The sequence below is a fragment of the Sinocyclocheilus grahami genome, unplaced genomic scaffold (assembly GCF_001515645.1).
Source record: "Sinocyclocheilus grahami isolate Dianchi unplaced genomic scaffold, SAMN03320097.WGS_v1.1 scaffold1415.1, whole genome shotgun sequence".
NCBI classification, from domain to species: Eukaryota; Metazoa; Chordata; class Actinopteri; order Cypriniformes; family Cyprinidae; genus Sinocyclocheilus; species Sinocyclocheilus grahami.
In genome coordinates, this window is record NW_015506594.1 from 133,245 (window position 1) to 154,061 (window position 20,817).

Consider the following 20,817-nt stretch of genomic DNA (forward strand, 5'->3'; position numbering starts at 1 on the left):
AAAAAAAAAAATTATATATATATATATATATATATATATATATATATATATAGCCTTCTGTGATAGTACTAATAAACTAAATGCCATTTAAATAAACAATAATCAGGTATATATTTGTATAAAATTCTATAATTGAATATTGCTAGCTATATTTTAACCATGTTTTTTTTTTACTGAATACAATTAATTATTTTCACAAAGAACCGATTTATGTTGATTCCAAGCAATCTGAATAAATTCATTTTGAAAATATGATTCAAATAAAATCAAATAGATGCAAATAGTTAATAATGACACTTGGTTTGATATTTTGTAGTCTAATACAATGATTATTGTTTATTATTATTATAAGATTATTATAGAATATTATTATATTATAAGATTATTATAGAATTACAATATACTATATTTATATTGTTATATTTATGATATATAAAATATATTATTTTTATATATTTAAACACTAAATATTAATTTATTATATTAATTGTATATTAACAATTAAAAGATTTACGCCGATTCAAAGCAATTTAAAGGGGTCATATGATGTTGCTAAAACATTATGTTGTGTATTTGGTGTAATGAAATGTGTTTATGTGGTTTAAAGTTTAAAAAACACATTATTTTCCACATACTGTACATTATTGTTTCTCCTCTATGCGCCGCCTTTCTGAAACGCATCAATTTTTACAAAGCTCATCGGTCTGAAAAGCGAGGTGTGCTCTGATTGGCCAGCTATCCAGTGCGTTGTGATTGTCCGAATACCTCAAGCGTGTGACGGAAATGTTACGCCCCTCACATACTGTTGATGCCGTGTCCGGCCGGAGCGACGAGACAACATTAAAACCCATTACAAACGAGGCATTTGTTGCATCCAGTGGGGACATAATTACTGATTATAATGACTTATACTGTCTTTTTACGCGTTGCATTGCATCGCGCCGCGTAAACATAAAACTCTGCACAAGTCTGTATTTGTGATCGGAGAAATGACTTACGTGAGTCAGAACTGCCATTTTAGTCTAACGTTACTCTCCCAGGATCAGTAAATAGTCCTCCATAAAATGTGCCGGCGATCCACAGCATCAAGTTGAAGTATTCCCTCAGCGACCAGCACAGATCAGCTCCAGGCATGACGAAGCGGATATCGTCCTCTTTTGGAAGACCAAACAAAGTAGTTTCGCTTTCACAACGAAGCACACAGCGTCTTCAGGACATGGCGGCAGCGGCAACAATACTACAGCGAGAATAAAAGTTACGCCTTCTTTCTTTGCGTGAACATTTGGGCGGCGTTATGTAAATCTTCCCACATAGTGACGTAGACATGTGGGGGCGTGTTAGAACGAGCCGTTTTAGGTAGGCGAGATATTATAAAGAATATCTCTTTGGATCTGAGACTTTAGTCTTTGCAACTTTACAGATCTTCTTTATGCACCAAGTGCTTGTAACACTCCAAAGAGAAAGGAAAAAATGAAAATCGCATCATAGGACCCCTTTAAATGAACATTTTAAATAGATGCACAATGCAGAGAGTTAATAATAAACTTTTTTTTGTTTTCCAGAAATGTAATGTGTTTTACATTTATGCATGACTGACAAATATGCATCCAATTAAGTTTATTAGTTTAAGCTAAAACTGCGTAATACAGGATGGATGGGAATTTTATATGCAATTCAAATACATACATCTTAAATTTAGGCCTAAATATTTTGTAAATCAAGGCTCATTTTCATCCCCACAAGTTCCCTAAAATATACATGATGCATGCTGGCTTTCCACACACACCCACACACACACACACACACACACACACATTTGAGAGTTCATCCGTGAGTCACACAGAATGTGTGTCTAGACCAGCATATGATGCATCCAGACATGTGGAAACATTCGGTGTGAGGTTTACATGTGTTTGTGCTGATATGAAGGATGATAACACAAATTCCTTTACATTGCTCATTGTTTGGTCTGTGTGGAATCTGCGCCCACATCAACAGAAGCTCCACAGAATTCAAACTCTCGTTATTCACTAAATTCTGTGCATTCCAGCACTTAATCAGTGTTCATAACTGCAAGAGTTTTGAGAAAAGGGTACTTCAAAAATGTAAACAATACTACTTTATGATGCTGTCAGGCTCAGCTTCCAATATATAAGAAGCTCAGTTTTATCTACAGTATTCTGCAAAATTCCACTGACAATCAGTGTAGAAAACTTAAAAAGGAGATTGCCTGTTCCATGATTATATATTCTCAAAACGACAGTTTGAATTATGTCATCATTCAACTTTGTTGTCATGTTTCAGGTTTAGCTTCATGTAAATATAGTTTCTACAGTTATGGAAAACCTGGAGATTTTTTAAAATTGTGTGCATGCTTAATTAATAAAAAACAAAACAAAACAAAAAAAATTAACTATAATGTTAAAATGTTTCATTTTTATTTGTCTTTTAAAAATATTTTATTACTTTTTAAATTGCCATTATATTTTTCTAGTTATTGATCCACTAGAACTTGCTCTTTGTGAGTTCAAACTATATAAAATGATGTTTAAAATCTTATCCAGTAATCACAAACAACCGAGAAAATCATGGAAACCAAACTTAAGCTGGGAACTCTGTGGAATGGATGTTTAATGAACAAATCGGCCCTTATTGTACTATTGCTCATCTTTTCCACTTATTTTCTTCAGAAACAGTAAAATTCCAGTGAAGTTATGCTGTTTGTCCTCCCACAGATCACAAAGAAAAACAGAGACGTGACCTTTGATGACATTGTGTCTGCTGTACAAGAGTGCCTGAAGTAAACGAGGAGGAGCATATGTTACTGATTATATATTTTTTAATAAATTTTCATTTTTGTTGGCCAACCAGCCCTTCAGGAGCTCCAATCGTTCAGTATAGTGTAGCGTGTGACACGTGTGTAATGTATGCGTGTGATTAAACATCTCTCTTGTAATGGACGGAGCTCTGCATTATTGATTAGGAGCGAGCGTGAGAGACCGTGGATGAAGACGTCCTGGAGGAGCGACGGAGATGAACAGGGGTGATGCCCTGCGAACACTCGTCAGCCCTTAAATGTTTTCAGTGGGACAGAGAGGCCGCGACCTTTCCCCGAGAGCTTGTATGTACGTTTCCCATTAAACAGGAAAATAAATTAATATTTGAGAGGACAACACTGTCAGGCTTCCAGATGTTTTATTTATTTTCACAATAAATATGGAAACGTGTGCCTGAATGTGCTAAAAAAATTATGTAGTTTAACTGTTTTATGATACGTTATTACATATTTACTGAAAACTTTTCTCTACTCAAAATAGATTTGAGAGCTTCAACTTTTGAAAGAATAGCAACTTGAATTTTAACTTGCATTTTAAAAAAGGACTTCAAAAGACTTGGAATATACACTACTGTTATTGTGTTTTGCTTTGTTTGTTTTTGGTGACAATCCCTGGTCACTATAATGCTTTCAACCAGCAATTCTGGAAATTATCTTGTCTGTTTAAAGGGATAATTCACCTAAAAATGAAAATTCTGTCATCATTTATTCACACTCAAGTTGTTCCAAACCTGTATGAGTTTCCATTTCTGTTGAACACCGAAGAAGATATTTTGAAGAATGTTGGTGACTAAACAGTTGCCGGAAGCCATTGACGTCTATAGTATTTTTTTAATATACTATGGAAGTCAATGGCTACCAGCAACTGTTTGGAACAATATGGTGAGTACATTTTCTGTTTTTCATGAACATAAAACATTCCTTAAACAAAATGCATGTAATATTAGTATAAACAATGCCCAATGGCCAGTGCAATGCTATTAATATGTCCTCAACAACTATGTTTACACTTTATATTGTTTGATCCCAATTTTATAATTTTTTTCAAAAGGCACAAAGGTTCGTAACAATATGGTGAGTAAATGACAGAATTCTGTTTTTGATCATTCCTTTAACATCAAAAGATTCCTGTAAAAATATTGACATTAATGCATGCAATTTGATCAGACAATGCAAAATATTAAAGATCACAGATGACTAATGCAATGCTATTAATATAACCACAACAGCTGTTTAAACTTAAAAATGTTTGATCTCACATTAAAATTAAACCTGTATGAGTTTCCATTTCTGTTGAACACCGAAGAAGATATTTTGAAGAATTGTGTATGTAGAGCCAATTAAAGCTATAGTGTTATTGAGAAACATTCTCTATGAGGACTATGCTCTTTTGTGAAATCAAATTAAAAATGAATCCCTCTTCATTTGCATTTGCATTAATTAGTGAAGATTCCCTCTTAGGTGTGCCTCATCAGACCTCATCAGGGAAACTGGATTGTGCTTTTGTCTGAATTGTGGTTGGAGTTTCCACAGGACTGGGGTCTAGAGATGAACAGGGTCAGCTGGTAAAGCACTCTTTCCAAATGCAAAGGAAGGAGAAAAGGCCAGTGCCAGGCGAGACGTGCGTCACAGACGATTGTGTGCCAGTTTCATCTCTGCATTGACGTCCACTATCAGGCAGTGGAACAAATGCAGCTCTCTGACAGATGAATCATTTGCTGAACTCCGTTTTAGTGTGTATAATCATCATATTCTTAGTTACTGCTCATATAGTCTTAAACTAGCATGTATGCGGGATTAAAACATGTTTTAATTCAAATGTCATTCATAGACCATTTTGCATACAAATTTTGGAAGTCATGCTGTGCAGTTGCTAGGGTGTTATGGGTGGTTGCTAGGTCGTTGCTATGGTGTTCTGGCCTGGATGGTTGCTAGGCCATTGCTAAGGTGTTCTGGGTGGTTGCTAGGTTGTTTCTATGCATTTGCTAGGGTGTTCTGGGTGGTTGCTATGTATTTGCTAGGGTGTTCTGGCCTAGATGGTTGCTAGGCTGTTGCTATGCAGTTGCTAGGGTGTTCTGGGTGGCTGCTAGGTTGTCGCTATGCAGTTGCTAGGGTGTTATGGGTGGTTGCTAGGTCATTGCTATGCATTTGCTAGGGTGTTATTGGTGGTTGCTAGGTCGTTGCTGTGGTGTTCTGGGTGTTTGTATTGCTAGAATGTTAAGGCATTCTGAGAGGCTGTTAGTGTGTTGCTGTGTGATTGCTAGGATATTTTGGGTGGTTTCCAGGGTGTTGCTATGCAGTTGCTAGAATATGCTGAGTGGATTCTTTACTGGAAAATTATGCAGTTGCTAAGGCATTCTGTGGGCTTTTAATGTGTTGCTATGTGATTACTAGTGTGGATTGGGTGGTTTCCAGGATGCTACTATGCAGTTGCTGGAGTATTCTGGCTGGAATGTTGTTATGCTGTTGCTTAAGCATTCTAAGGGGCTGTTAGCATGTTACTACGCAATTACTATGGTGTTTTGGGTGGTTCCCAGGGTGTTGCTATGCATTTGCTAGTGTATTCTGGGTGACTTCATTGCTAGGATATTCCTATGCAGTTGCTAAGGCATTCTGAGAGGTTGATAGTGTTGCTATGTGATTACTAGTGTGTTTTGGGTGGTTTCCAGGGTGTTGCTATGCATTCTGGCTGGAATGTTGTTATGCAGTTATGACATTCTGAAGGGCTGTTAGTGTGTTGCTTTGTGATTACAGGGGAGTGTTTTGGGTGTTTGCAAGGGTGTTGCTATTCAGTTGCTAAACTATTCAGAGTGGTTTCTTTGCTGGAATGTTACTATGCAGTTGCTAAGGTATTCTGAGGGGCATTTAGTGTGTTGCTGTGTGATTCCTAAGGTGTTTTGGGTGGTTGCCAGGGTGTTGCTATGCAGATGCTAGGGTATTCTGGTTGTTTTCATTGCTAGAGTATTGCTATTCAGTTGCTCAATGCATTCTGATGAGCTATTAGTTTGCTATGATGTTTTGGGTGGTTGCCAGTGTGTTGCTATGCAGTTGCTAGGTTGTTCTGAGTGGTTGCATTGCTAGATTGTTGCTGTGCAGTTTCTAACGCATTCTGAGGGGCTGTTAGTGTGCTGCTATGCGATTACTAGGCTGTTTTGGGTGGTTGCTAGGGTGTTGCTATGCAGTTGCTAGAGTACTCGGAGTGGTTTCTTTGCTGGAATGCTAGAATGTTGCTCTGCAGATTCTAAGGCATTCTGAGGGGCTGTTAGTATGTTGCTAGGAGGTTTTGGGTGGTTGCCAGTGTGTTGCTATACAGTTGCTAGGGTGTTCTGAGTGGTTCTGGTCTCTAAAACGGTTCCCTTCTTCAATAAGAGTTTTCTCCTGTGTAATGATCTGGTAGGTGATTGCATAGAATAGTGATTGAATTATATTTGACGTAAATATTGAAATAATAGTCTAACAATTCTGCATGAATGTTGACTCATTCTCTTTTTATATGGACAAATAGCATTTAACACCAGAGCATCATTACGCCTAACCATTTTGTATCCTGTTTTTTATTCATTTTCCTCTAAAACGGCTTTCAGTGGCCTTCCCTTGTGCACACTAAACATGAGTTTAGCCTCACCGAAAATGGACAGAAGCAATTTCCATAAGTCTACTTTATCTGAGCTTGCAGAAGAGTCTTGGTCATAACCACGAGCGTCTGCCCATAAGAGCTCCTCCATCCGGTGCCAACACATACAGATGGTGTGTTTGTACGCGTGTATTTCTTCACTCATAGACAGTGCCGTCAACACAAAGCCTTACTGAATAAGCATGTTTGGATGCCTTCGAATCGGCTTTCATTTCCATAATCGCTGACATGCATTCATGAAGGGCAGATGCTAAATGTCTAACCCCTCCCTGCAAATGTCTGAATGAGGCCCGGGGGGTTTTACAGTCTGGGGCGTATAGTGAAAAGCGAGGGATCTTTTGTGAGCACCTTTTTAATATATTATAGTGTACAACAAGCTTCCTCACACATTGAGATGAAATCACAACAGACAGGCGTGCTACCAATTAACCGACAGCTCTGAATACAACAAATGAGAGATGCACACTGGACAAAAGCAGCATTTGGAGAATAAAGAGAGAGACGGCAGCATGTATTAGTCTTAGATATTAAATTATTAAAGCATAACAGATAGACTTTGGAAATGAAAGACAGCACAGTATTTTGGTCACAAGGATGGAACAGAATTCAAAGGTCTTGTTTTAAAAGCTAAACTGTTTTTAACTTGTTTAACTGTACAATGTTAATTATAATGCATATAAAATGATGATATGCAAACAAAAACAATAAAAGTGCATTACTGTAAACAACATTTGTGTTTTTTAATCAATGTTAATGCAAATAAAATGATATGCAAAAAAACAAACAATATTTTGACATCTAAAACCATTTTTGTCATTTATTCCTCTGCCATAATAATGTATTGCTTTTGAATGATCTTCATTTGGAGGCATCTTGATTTTTTACAAATGTTTTATTATTATTATTATTTGCAGTTAGTGACTGAAATTAGAATTAATTCAGTTAATTTTTTTAATTGATTGACAGTTAAAATACAAATTTGCTTATCCGATTTATATCAGAGTTACACATTTAACCCTTTGTTTGCATATTGAATAATTGGCAATTAATCTAATTATAATTAATTCAGTTATTTTTTAAATGTATTGACAGTTCAAATACAGACACATATGCGTATCAGATTTACACATTTAACCTTTTGTTTGCATATTTAATTATTTGCTATTAGTTCATCAAATTATAATTCAGTTATTTTTTTAATTGACAGTTCAAATACAGACAAAACTACAGGTTTACGTTATTATATTCATATCAGATTAACACATTTGTGTTTTATCTATGCAGACTGTGCCCAAGCAACATTATCTATTTTTGTGACTTGCAGATCTACATTATGAGCATTTACTGTATGCAAAAATCAACTGAAATGCAAAATTCAAGCTTCACATTTCTCATAGACTTCTATTGTAAGTGCATTACTGTAAACACCATTTATGTGTTTTTACAATCTGAGAGCCAAGAAAGTGTTTTGATGCTTGCAACACCAAAGTCATGGGTTCAAATCCCAGGAAATGCATGAGCTGATAAAAATGTACATCTTGAATGTGATGTCATTAAAAGTATCTGCCAAATGCATGAATGTGAAATTGAGACGAATGCTGCACTTTGAGCAACTTTTACTATTTTAACTAGTTCTTTATTTCTTTGTGATATTATGAAGTGTTTGCTTCAGTGAAGAGCTTTTTTTATTTCAGCATTCAGCGCTCTCAGTCTTTTCCATCTGACAAGCACGTCCTTATTGCCCTGGGATGCCATATAGGATTCCAGCCTCCTCATATGAATCAGTGGGTACTGAGGTCGTGACCTCTGAGGAACTGGCCAGTGGTGACAATAACAAGAGAGATGGTCAGAAACGGCCCTCAGGGACACATTTGGACAGAGAGTTTCCCATGACACCGGGTCAAACCCTTCAGCTCGAGCTCAGAGAAAAGAACATTAAAATGGCAAGTCTTCCCTTACATTTTTGCCCATGCATAACTAGATTTAACTCAACACTGAGATGCTTAGCAAAATCCACTAGGAATGCATCACCGATATACTATATTGTATATTTTTTAGCTTCTGATATTTATTAAAAAAACTTTTTTTTAAATTAAATTTTTTTTTATGAATACAGTAGAAAGTTTAAAAGAACACTATTCAAAATAGAAATCTTGTGTATGTGTATCTTTTGAATGGTAGTGTGTTTTGTTTCCACAAAAATACATATACAATGAGAAGAAATGTTTCTCGAGCAGCATATTAGAATGATTTCTGAAGGATCATGTGACACTGAAGACTGGAGGAATGATGCTGAAAATTCAGCTTTACCTCACAGGAATAAATTACATTTTAACATATATTCAAAAACAAAACAGTTATTTTAAATTGTAATAATAATATTTCACAATTTTTAACTGTATTTTTAGTCAAATAAATGTAGTCTTTGTGAGCAGAAGAGATTTCTTTCAAAAATAATAATAAAAAAAAAAATATATATATATATATATATATATATATATATATATATATATTTATTATTATTATTTTTTTAAATAACCTTTCATACATACAATACCAAGTATTTCTTTGTTAATGCACATTGATTTTTTTTTTCTTTTTTGTCCCAAAGAGTCGAGTGAGTTTGACCTGTGGCGTGATCGAATGTTTAAAGTGGCGCAGGGTTCAGGAGCAGGTCATGACCTCTGTGACACAGGCAGTGAGGTAACACACGCCCCTCTGCCGGCCATTGACCGGACACTTTCCAATTCAGTCCTTCTGATGACCGGCAGAGAATGACCTTGATTGTTGGCTGTCATTGGCGTAATTGACTCGTGACCACCAGTCAATGGTCTTTTTAAACACGCTCTGCTCATTTGTCAACATCGTGGAGTAAAAGTGACAGCAGGAGGTCAGGAAGAGACGTTTGGACCCCACTATACGTCATTTGAACATCAACTTTGTCTCATATGGAGAAACGAAAATCAATAGAGAGCTACGAATGAGTATAGCAGCTCAGATAAAGCAAAACTCTCCTTATAAAAGGAGATCTCATTTGTGATTTGCTTTCCTGCGGAGGCTTTTAATTACCACAGATGAATGTCTTTTGTGAAAGTCCTTGAGAGTTTTCAGTTTTCATCATGAGCATCGGAGACGTGATGAGGACGGATGGGAAAATAGCAGCGATGCTGAACTTCACTCATGTAAATGACTGACTCATTGAAATAATGAGTCATTGACAGAGAAGTGGATTAAATTAATGTCCTGTCTTGCTGATGTCAGGCACACAGCCATACACACACACACACACTTAATGAAAAACAGGAGCGACTAATATATATATATATATATACACACACACACACACACACAAGTTTGAGGTCAAGATTTTTTAAGTCATTAATATTTTTATTCAGCAGGACACAATGAATTGATCAAAAGGGACAGTAAATACATTTATAATGTCTTTTGAACTTTGTATTCATCAAAAAATTCTGAAAAATGTATCAGTTTCCGCAAACATACTAAGCAGCATGACTATTTTTAACATCGTCTCTGCAATATTCTGGTCTCTTGTATACCATATGTAATATTCTAGTCAATACAGGGAAAAAAAATCCAGTCACATTCCAACAAATGTAAGCGCCTCAACAAAAGTCACACAAAACATTAAAATTTTTAAAAAGCACAAATATTTAAGCAAACCAGAATATGGCAGAGATTTAGGCCAATGAGCAATTGCATAACATGCTAAAAATGTAAACAGATATACATATTGCTAAGTTGCTTAGTCTCTGCGGTTATTCTGGTCGATTTAGCCATTTACAGTGTGTACCCTGATCACTGAGACATCTATTTGGCATCTACATTTACATCTGCAAGATGTATTTTTTTAGAGAGTTTGCTCATCTGCAATAAGTCTATAGGACGTTTCCTATCAGATGACAAATAGATGTCTTTAAGATGTTTATGATTTAGAATGTATGTAAAACTGATGTCTATCAGATGTTTGTACACAGCAGATGCTTTCCAGATGAAGCGATCTCTAACAGACATTTTGCAGACGTGTGCTATCTGGGTATTTTTTTATGACTTTTAATGCTTTTTTAATGGTTTGTGTGTTCTTATTAAAAATTAGATTTTGTTTGCTGTATCAGAAGCAATAGCTACATATCTGACTGAGTTTTGATTTCCATACTTGACTAGAATTTTGAATATCATATTGCATATACAGGGCCGATACTGGATGATGCTAAAGCGTTTTACACACCACACTGTTACGGTCCATTAAAAAAAAGCTCCGTCCCTTTGCACTTAGCACATTTCGAGCACTTAATGCATTCTAATCCAACACTGACCAAGTGCTGAAAGCCATTGTTTGAGCACTTTTACCCCCCCGCTGTCAGCGGCTCCCCAATTAAGTATGCGGAGACTCTCTGAAAGCTTAAAGGGATTGGAGGGGCATCCAGCTTCCAGTCATGACAGCTTTTCATATGCAAACGCACGAGCGCAGCATCGACCTCTGAGGATTTGCAGTAGAGCCGGAAGGCTCAGATCTCCTCCGCGCTGTTTTAATGATTATTGTGGAGGCTTTCTTACAATGTTTATCTGTAGTTTCCATATCAGCGCTTTTGAAATCCCCATCTGAGAGGGAAAGACGAGGGTGTGTCGAATTGTGCCCGGTGGATCGTTAATACATCAGGCATCAAACATACAGCTCATTTCTTCTCTATGAGAGAAGCTGCGGTCATTGATTTATCACTGAAGGCTTGTCGTTGCCTATTTGTTCTTTTTACAAAGCATAGTATAAAAACGCACAAAATTTACTTTCAAATATTGTCAGTCAGATCTGACCATTGGACATCACAAACCACAAAACCCCCAACCTAATGCAAGTTAAAACGACCAATTCATCAATTTCAATTCATATTGTATTTTAGAAATAAATGGAAAACTAAATTTCTGAAATTACATATACTCCGCAAACAATTTTTGGTTCCCAGAACCTTCTGGGAAGGTTAGTTTTTGGATACAAAAAAAGAACCGACAGAGAATGTTCCCAGAACATTCTTATTTGGTTCCCAAAAACATAAGCAAACAGGAACGTTGCAGTTGCCAGTCAAATGCAAAATGGTATCTATTAAGAATTTCAGTCAGGTTTCAGGTCCTATCAGAAACTGCGCTTGATAAAATTACAAATGACATGCTTCTTGCATCAGACTGCATCTCAGTACTACTTTTACTTGACCTTAGTGCTGCATTCAACACTAGATCATGACATACTCCTAGATCGATTACAAAACTATGGGTGTTCAGGGACAGGCTTTAAGATATATCCTACCTATCAGACAATTACCACTTTGTTTATTAAAAACGGTGAATCAACTCATTTAATGCCAGTAAAGTGTGGAGTACCACAAGGATCTGTCTTAGGCCCCCTGCTATTTTCAATATATATGCTGCCCCTTGATAAAATTATTAAAAAATATGGGTGCATGATTTCTACTGTCCTAGAACTGTACATTTCTGCCATATGGACATCACCTTGTCGTCACTGATAAACTACTTCTAATTGTAATGTAGAAAGTTTTATTTTCTGTGAAGCTGCTTTGCAATAATGTGTTTCGTGAAAATTGCTATACAAATAAACATGAATTGAAATGCAGTAACTAGGTGTTTGCACACTGACCAAAGTCCCTGCGATATTCTCGTCTCTAGCATAGCCCCTGTGTATGCAATAAAATATTTAATATTCTAGTCAAGTATGGGGGGGAAAAAAACAGTCCCATTATGTAGCTATTGCTTTTGATACAGCAAACAAATGCAAATAATTGCAAACACTTGTTGCAAATGCAATATAGGTCACACAAAGCATTAAAAAAAAAAAAACATTAAAAGTAATTTGAAAAAGTACAAATAACCATATCTAGAGACAGAGACCAAAAGTAAACAACTGGGAATGTTAAGGGAACGTTGTGCGTTTGCCGGATATAAATGCAATATGATGCTGTGTGTACATTTCAGCTATACTTTGCAGTATTTATTAATCCAATTTATTATTTTTGGACACTCATAATTGCATGGTAGTTTATGGATGTATATCACTCAATAAAATGATGCCATAACCAGTGCAGCGTTTCTGCTTTACCACGTCTTTTAAAGAAATGCAAATACTCATTGTGCTGTAATGACCTTATTTTCTTACAATGCTTATAAAAGACATTTTCAAGCTGAACATATTTCCCACTGTAAAATATCCAAAATAATGCATTACATGTTTAAATTGTATAAAAATGGTCATAAACATTCATGTCACCAATCTCAAAATATCATGCATGACCAGACAGTAAAAAAAAAAAATAAAAAAAAAAAAACTTATAAAAATGTCCTGACACACTGCATTAGTTTAAATACAGAAAGCAACACTAGAATAAGTGAATCAAATGTTTAGTCTGGAAACACACGTTAAAGGGACAGTTGGCCAAAAATGTAAATTACTGTCAACATTTACTCACCCTCAAGTAAATAAATAATGACAGAGCTTTCAGTTTTGGTTGAATGAAACCTGTAAGACCACACAGAACTCAAACCAGCCGACGCAGAAAAACATGACAAGCTGACAAATAATATGTGCCAAAACCTCAGAGAAACTAAACAATGAGTGGACATTCTGAAACTCAGAGATAATCATCAACAGAAATTGCAATCCACGCCAAAAACAGAACATACATGAACTGAAAACACGCCAGACCACCTCAAGAGGAATGTGGTGGGAACACTGAACACACTAGCTTTCAAAAGTCTCATATCAGTAGATTCATTACGGCAGTATTTTACGGCTGTCATCACATCCACAGCAAACTGCACTCATTTATACACATGAAAAAAATCTGGCAAATGATGAAATCTCAGCATGGCAAAATGTTGAGGTTGAAGGAAGAGTTAATCCATAAATTAAAGTTCACATCAATAATGATGGCTATAACTAAAATGTTTTGAAATAATATAATATAGTAATCATTTTTAGTGTGAATTGGTCGTTACTCACCCTCATGATGTTCCTATTTTCTGGTGTTCTTCACTTTTTGAATTATATTCTGTCCAATCCTTCTCATGAGGACAGTTTTGCTGCAAGCTTAATTAAATACACCTGAACGAGCTAATTAAAGTGTTTAGGGTCATTAAAAACATCTAGGCAGGCGTGATGGAGCTAAAAATATTTAATATTCTAGTCAAGTATGGGGGGGAAAAAAACAGTCCCATTATGTAGCTATTGCTTTTGATACAGCAAACAAATGCAAATAATTGCAAACACTTGTTGCAAATGCAATATAGGTCACACAAAGCATTAAAAAAAAAAAAACATTAAAAGTAATTTGAAAAAGTACAAATAACCATATCTAGAGACAGAGACCAAAAGTAAACAACTGGGAATGTTAAGGGAACGTTGTGCGTTTGCCGGATATAAATGCAATATGATGCTGTGTGTACATTTCAGCTATACTTTGCAGTATTTATTAATCCAATTTATTATTTTTGGACACTCATAATTGCATGGTAGTTTATGGATGTATATCACTCAATAAAATGATGCCATAACCAGTGCAGCGTTTCTGCTTTACCACGTCTTTTAAAGAAATGCAAATACTCATTGTGCTGTAATGACCTTATTTTCTTACAATGCTTATAAAAGACATTTTCAAGCTGAACATATTTCCCACTGTAAAATATCCAAAATAATGCATTACATGTTTAAATTGTATAAAAATGGTCATAAACATTCATGTCACCAATCTCAAAATATCATGCATGACCAGACAGTAAAAAAAAAAAATAAAAAAAAAAAAACTTATAAAAATGTCCTGACACACTGCATTAGTTTAAATACAGAAAGCAACACTAGAATAAGTGAATCAAATGTTTAGTCTGGAAACACACGTTAAAGGGACAGTTGGCCAAAAATGTAAATTACTGTCAACATTTACTCACCCTCAAGTAAATAAATAATGACAGAGCTTTCAGTTTTGGTTGAATGAAACCTGTAAGACCACACAGAACTCAAACCAGCCGACGCAGAAAAACATGACAAGCTGACAAATAATATGTGCCAAAACCTCAGAGAAACTAAACAATGAGTGGACATTCTGAAACTCAGAGATAATCATCAACAGAAATTGCAATCCACGCCAAAAACAGAACATACATGAACTGAAAACACGCCAGACCACCTCAAGAGGAATGTGGTGGGAACACTGAACACACTAGCTTTCAAAAGTCTCATATCAGTAGATTCATTACGGCAGTATTTTACGGCTGTCATCACATCCACAGCAAACTGCACTCATTTATACACATGAAAAAAATCTGGCAAATGATGAAATCTCAGCATGGCAAAATGTTGAGGTTGAAGGAAGAGTTAATCCATAAATTAAAGTTCACATCAATAATGATGGCTATAACTAAAATGTTTTGAAATAATATAATATAGTAATCATTTTTAGTGTGAATTGGTCGTTACTCACCCTCATGATGTTCCTATTTTCTGGTGTTCTTCACTTTTTGAATTATATTCTGTCCAATCCTTCTCATGAGGACAGTTTTGCTGCAAGCTTAATTAAATACACCTGAACGAGCTAATTAAAGTGTTTAGGGTCATTAAAAACATCTAGGCAGGCGTGATGGAGCTAAATTCTGCAAGAACATCTTCCTTCAGAAGAACTGGGCACTCCTTTTATATAACGAAAGGGGACTGGGTCAGTTGAGCTCCAGAATGACAAAAAAGCAACAAGGGAAGATTTACAGAGAGCAGAGATGCCCAAATTTGGCCCGTGATGACTTTTGATTTGGCCCACCATGCAAGAGGAAGGGAAAAAATTGAAGGAAAAAAAAACCCATAAAAATTTTTAAAAACAAGCTATTGAAGCATATATTTATTTCTAATTAATATTTTTGTTTTAGCATTTTTTAAACATTGTTTTGCTTTGAAATGTAAAAACAATACAAGTGAATTTTCATGAAAAATTAAAGTGATATTTAAATTTAAATTATTATAAATTTTTATTTATTGCTTTTTTATTTAATGCATTTTAATATAATATAGTTGGATTTAATAAAATAATATATTATATAATACAATATAATATATAATTTAATATACCAATATAATATAGTTGGATATAATGCATTTACTTTTGGCCCACAGCCATCAATCAGGTTTAATTAAAATGTTTGGTTAGAGAGTAATGACATAAATTTGGGTCCGTTTCTCACACTAAGCTGTTTTATGACTTCAAAGCAATTGAAATATAGCGGACAAGTCATATGCATAATTGTTATGATAGATTTGTGGTGTGTTTTTGGAGCTTGACAGACTTCATTGTTCTTTAAATATTTCAGTTCTTTTCTTCTCTGCATTTCTCCTCTTCGCTAGCATGCTTCCTATAGTTGTCTAATGGCATTGCATATTGCGAATATTGTTGGCTCTGTGATAAAATTGCTTTTGTTCTCTTTGTAATTTGCTTTGGATAAAATTGCTGCTAAATGCATTCCATGAAAGAAAGAGTCATATGTGTTTGGAACAACATGAGGGTAAATTACATGATTTTCATTTTTGACTAAATCGTCCATTTGAGCCAGATATTAAAATGGCTGATAAAGTGAGAAGTTAAAAAGGAGTGAATTTTCCATTTATCTCGCAGCAACACAATCATACAAGGTCTCATTTAAAAGTATACAAAAATGGTTCTTGCCATCATATCCATAAATAAATGTAAGAAAAATTGTAACTTGTGTCCTGCACATGTCAGTCAGGGTCTTTGACCAGCAGTGTCACAAAGTGTCCGTCACTCCTTTTTCCCAAAGAACTTCCTGAAGACGGATTTGTTGGGCGGTCGCGGGAGGCTCATGTAGCTCTTAATGGGCAGATCGGAGACAGACTCCTGCCAGACGCCGTTTGTCGGGGCCATCACTGTGCTTTTACAGACTGACGGCATCTCACCATCTCTGATGAATAAAGTCACTGAGTAGCTGGAGCTACTGTCCTGGCCTTTGCCTGAAGGGGGCGCTACAGGCTTGATCCTCTGATATGTGGCTGTAGAAACAGAGATATCAGCATTCAAAGCTCATATACATTGATTAAACATTTATTTGTAGGGCCCTATGATTCCCGCAAAACAGAAAACGCACACAGAATTGCAGAAACCAGTCATAAAAATGGAATTTACTGCATAATGCGGAATGTCAAGGAATTGTAATTTTAGATGCATAAATCAAAAGTAGCACTGTACGCTTAATCAAATTGTAACAGCAATAATAATAATTATTATAATAATAACAAAGTACTAAAACTTTTTAAAGGAATAATTACACAATTTTTCTTCCATGTTTTAATTTTAACAGTAAACCTCTGCAGCCAAAAAACAAAAGGACTTGTTTAATTTTCATCTGATTACATTTTAATTATATTGTTAAAGGAACACTACACTATTTTTGAAAATAGGCTCATTTTCCAACTCCCCTAGAGTTAAACAGTTGAGTTTTACCGTTTTAGAATCCATTCAGCCGATCTCCGGGTCTGGCGGTAGCACTTTTAGCTGTAGCTTAGCATAGATCATTGAATCGGATTAGACTGTTAGCATCTCGCTCAAAAATGACCAAAGAGTTTCTATATTTTTCCTATTTAAAACTTAACTCTTCTGTAGTTACATCGTGTACTAAGACCGACGGAAAATGAAAAGTTGTGATTTTCTAGGCCGATATGGCTAGGAACTATACTCTCATTATGGCGTAATAATCAAGGAACTTGCAGGCGCAATGATATTACACAGCGCCTGAAAATAGGCTAACTTCCGTCAACATAAACAACGTGACCACCTGCTTGCACAGGGAGCGCGCTGGGGACTATTTTCAGGTGCTGCGTAATATCATTGCGCCTGCAAGTTCCTTGATTATTACGCCATAATGAGAGTATAGTTCCTAGCCATATCGGCCTAGAAAATCACAACTTTTCATTTTCCGTCGGTCTTAGTACACGATGTAACTACAGAAGAGTTAAGTTTTAAATAGGAAAAATATAGAAACTCTTTGGTCATTTTTGAGCGAGATGCTAACAGTCTAATCCGATTCAATGATCTATGCTAAGCTACAGCTAAAAGTGCTACCGCCAGACCCGGAGATCGGCTGAATGGATTCGAAAACGGTAAAACTCAGCTGTTTAACTCTAGGGGAGTTGGAAAATGAGCCTATTTTCAAAAATAGTGGAGCAGTCCTTTAATGTTTTATACCTCCATTTGATTACAACAGTTTTGGAAATATAAAGTTAACTATAAGTTGTTAAAGTTTTATGAATTCTATTGATTAGCATGCTTTTTGATTATTAAAACTTAAACCATTAAAATTGAATCTGAAAACAGGATTTAAGAAAACTAAAAAAATTATAAAAAAGTATTTCATAGGGCCATAAAAAAAAAATATATATTTTTTTTAAGCTTCCAATAAATTGCTGAATTGTATAAGTTTCATGATTTCAATTAATTACATGCTTTTTGATTACTAAAATTGTATTAAAACGGAATCCAGAAAAAATTGATAAAACAGATTTTAGAAAAAGAAAAAAAAATGGGGGGATGGAATTTGGGGGAAAAATAAAACATTCCATATGGCCCTAAAAATATATTTTTCTTAATCTTGTTCAATTGTACAAGTTTCTTGATTTCATGCTTTTTGATTACTCAGATTTAATTTAATCATTAAAACGCAGTCCAGAATTTTGGAAAAATAAAACGAATTTCATAGGGCCCTAACTGGATGAGGCAAATGTGACTCAATTGAGTTACTGTACCTGAGGTAAAGGAGTGTGAGCGTCTCTTTTCGCTGGTCCAGCCCTGAACGGTGGACATAGAGGACAAATTCTGTCTCTGAAACTCGCCATGAGAGTCAAACTCATCCTCTACAGAGAGAAAAGAAAAAAAACTGAAAATGAATCATTCAACCTCTACAGTACAAGGGCAGACAGTATAAGTGAGTAACAAAGTACTCGAGGTGAGAAATTATGTGACCAAGGTGGAAATGACAAAATCCAGAGAGCTGAATAGAAGTGCTTCTCCCGAAATAGAAAGCCGCTGACAGCAAACAGATGTGACCCTGCCTCATAATGTCTGCGTGAAGCTCTGCTCAGTACCAGAGTATCTACTGCCCTCTTTTGGATGTTCAAACATTTGTCTTGCATATTGTTTATTTATTACTTGCATTAGTTGCAAGTGTTTTGGAAGCTACTTTGAAACTGTCAAACTGAAAGCTAAATTTATCTCAAGTATGCTTTCCAATCCATTATAATAGCATACTTAAGATAAATTATATATTTATAGATTTCTTTGCTGGACAACAAGGCAAAATACCGATAATTTTTTTATTTTCTTATAAAAATTTTTTAGTGCAATTTAAAGTAAATTAGCTATGGTCAAATTACATATTTATACAATTTATACACATTTACTATAAATTAAATACTCAGAGCTATGAGGGTTTATAAAATACGACTAATAATTTATTTAAATGCGCCTAATTTATATAAATGAGTCATGATAGTAATAAACAGCAGCATTAAAGTAATGCAAAATGCAGTGCATTTTATATATATATATATATATATATATATATAATTTCCACCAAAACTACATTTATTGGATCAAATAGTAATATAATATTCGTGAAATTATATTCATAAAATTAAAATAATCAAAATTTCAGAAGCCTTTAATATATTTTTTCCCCAATCAGTTTGTTTATATGAACCAAACCAAAGATAAAAAATAAAATAAACAAATAAAATAAAGTAAATAAAAAAAATACAATGTAACCACCATTTCTTGTTAGTAAAAAGTAGCTAGTTACAGGAATAACTACCCTAGTTTTTTCTTAGTTCACTGAACTGTATTAGTCACAGAGTTTCTTACCACAATGACCTGCATCTGAGAACGAGGGGCGCAACAGATCCTGGTGCCTTTGGTGGATCTGCAGTCCGTCATTGGTGTGGACTATGATCTCTTTGGTTCGGCCTGAGGCGGGCTGACTCTGTGCTAAAACGGTGGTGGTGACATAATTTCTCATGGAGCAGTGGCATTTATCTCCACACTGACAGCCGGTGATAGCAGGAGAATGTCTAGGGAGCGTCGCTGAAGACCCATGACATGTTGATCTGTTCACTACAGAATCGCTAGACGCTGTAGAGATAGGATTTCATGTGAATATGACTGTGGTCATATAATGCAGCATGAAAACTTGTTAACAACGGAGACAGATAGTTAATAGTATACTACCAGTGTGTGCTTGGATTCTGAGGATCCATTTCTTCATCATAAATCGGGACGGTGCACTGAGGAGATACTCAGATCCATCACGTAATCTGAGAGAAAATGGTTAAACAAAGTCCTTCAACTGAACCTGTGCAGGTGAAAACGATTCAAACAACTACTTTCATCTCTAACTAAAACAAACATGAGACGCCCTTTAGTTGTTCGTCATTTACCTCAAGCAGAAGCAGTTGGGTTTTTTGGTGTACTCTGGTGACGGTTCACACACCGCTCCAATTAGGTTCAGAGGAGCCCAGCTCTACGGGTACAAATATAGAGTCGTTTTAGCGAAATCATACCCTTAGATGCTTTACAGCTGCCATTAAACGTAATTCAATCACAATTTAATCACAGTTCAACCTTGCAATGTAACTAATGATGTCTGCTTGCAATAAAGGAACACAAAGTTTTCTGCTTGGTTGCAAAGCCAGAACATGAAGTCTTCGAGCTTACCTTGAGTGTATCTTTCCTGTCCTTGTAGAAACATATTGTTTGTTTGTACAGCACAGCATGATAGGAGTTCCACACCCTGCATGGTGCCTGAAATAGTACATTTATCTTAATGGTTACATAAAGACCAACCGAAAATGCACTAAAACAACCTAATCTGACATCTACCACAGTAGCCTGCAGGTAAAAGCATGAGGCATGTGACACAAAATGCTCATTTGTTTTGGTTGGGGTCAAGCAAATATCTGTAATTGTGATATTTACCTTCTTTCCACCCAGTTGTAGTTTGTGTTTCCTCTCCAGTGTACCTTCCATAGACGGCAGTTCCAGTTCTTGTTTTCCACTCTGAAAAAGAAAGGTCAAAGATTAGAATTAACAACCTTGATATGATGAGATACAATAATGTATTTTATTTATCAATACTCTGAAGAACGTTAAAGCACATACTCTCTGTTCTGGTATGGTCTGCAATTATACTTTGTGTACCTGGATATCATTGTCATTGGACCCATCCAATCCCATATGAACAGACAGGAGGCTCATGGACTGGTCCTGTGGAGAGAGAACAC

The 20,817-nt window shown here is 35.5% G+C and overlaps 1 protein-coding gene and 1 pseudogene across 1 annotated transcript in view; one reads left to right on the forward strand and one right to left on the reverse strand.

Annotated features, from left to right (window-relative positions):
• LOC107570101 (cancer-related nucleoside-triphosphatase-like) overlaps positions 1–2,804 on the forward strand; it is a 10,433-nt pseudogene extending 7,629 nt beyond the window's left edge.
• Positions 2,805–15,624: 12,820 nt separating this feature from the next.
• The window catches only part of LOC107570100 (uncharacterized), a 44,981-nt gene continuing 39,788 nt past the window's right edge, over positions 15,625–20,817 (reverse strand). The window contains exons 21-28 of the mRNA XM_016256300.1: positions 20,735–20,800; positions 20,513–20,593; positions 20,252–20,338; positions 19,975–20,057; positions 19,766–19,851; positions 19,403–19,669; positions 18,289–18,396; positions 15,625–16,539 (exon numbers count right to left, since the gene is read on the reverse strand). Coding sequence (XP_016111786.1) covers positions 16,292–16,539; positions 18,289–18,396; positions 19,403–19,669; positions 19,766–19,851; positions 19,975–20,057; positions 20,252–20,338; positions 20,513–20,593; positions 20,735–20,800 — 1,026 coding nt within the window. The 3' untranslated portion in view covers positions 15,625–16,291. The remainder of the gene's footprint in view (positions 16,540–18,288; positions 18,397–19,402; positions 19,670–19,765; positions 19,852–19,974; positions 20,058–20,251; positions 20,339–20,512; positions 20,594–20,734; positions 20,801–20,817) is intronic.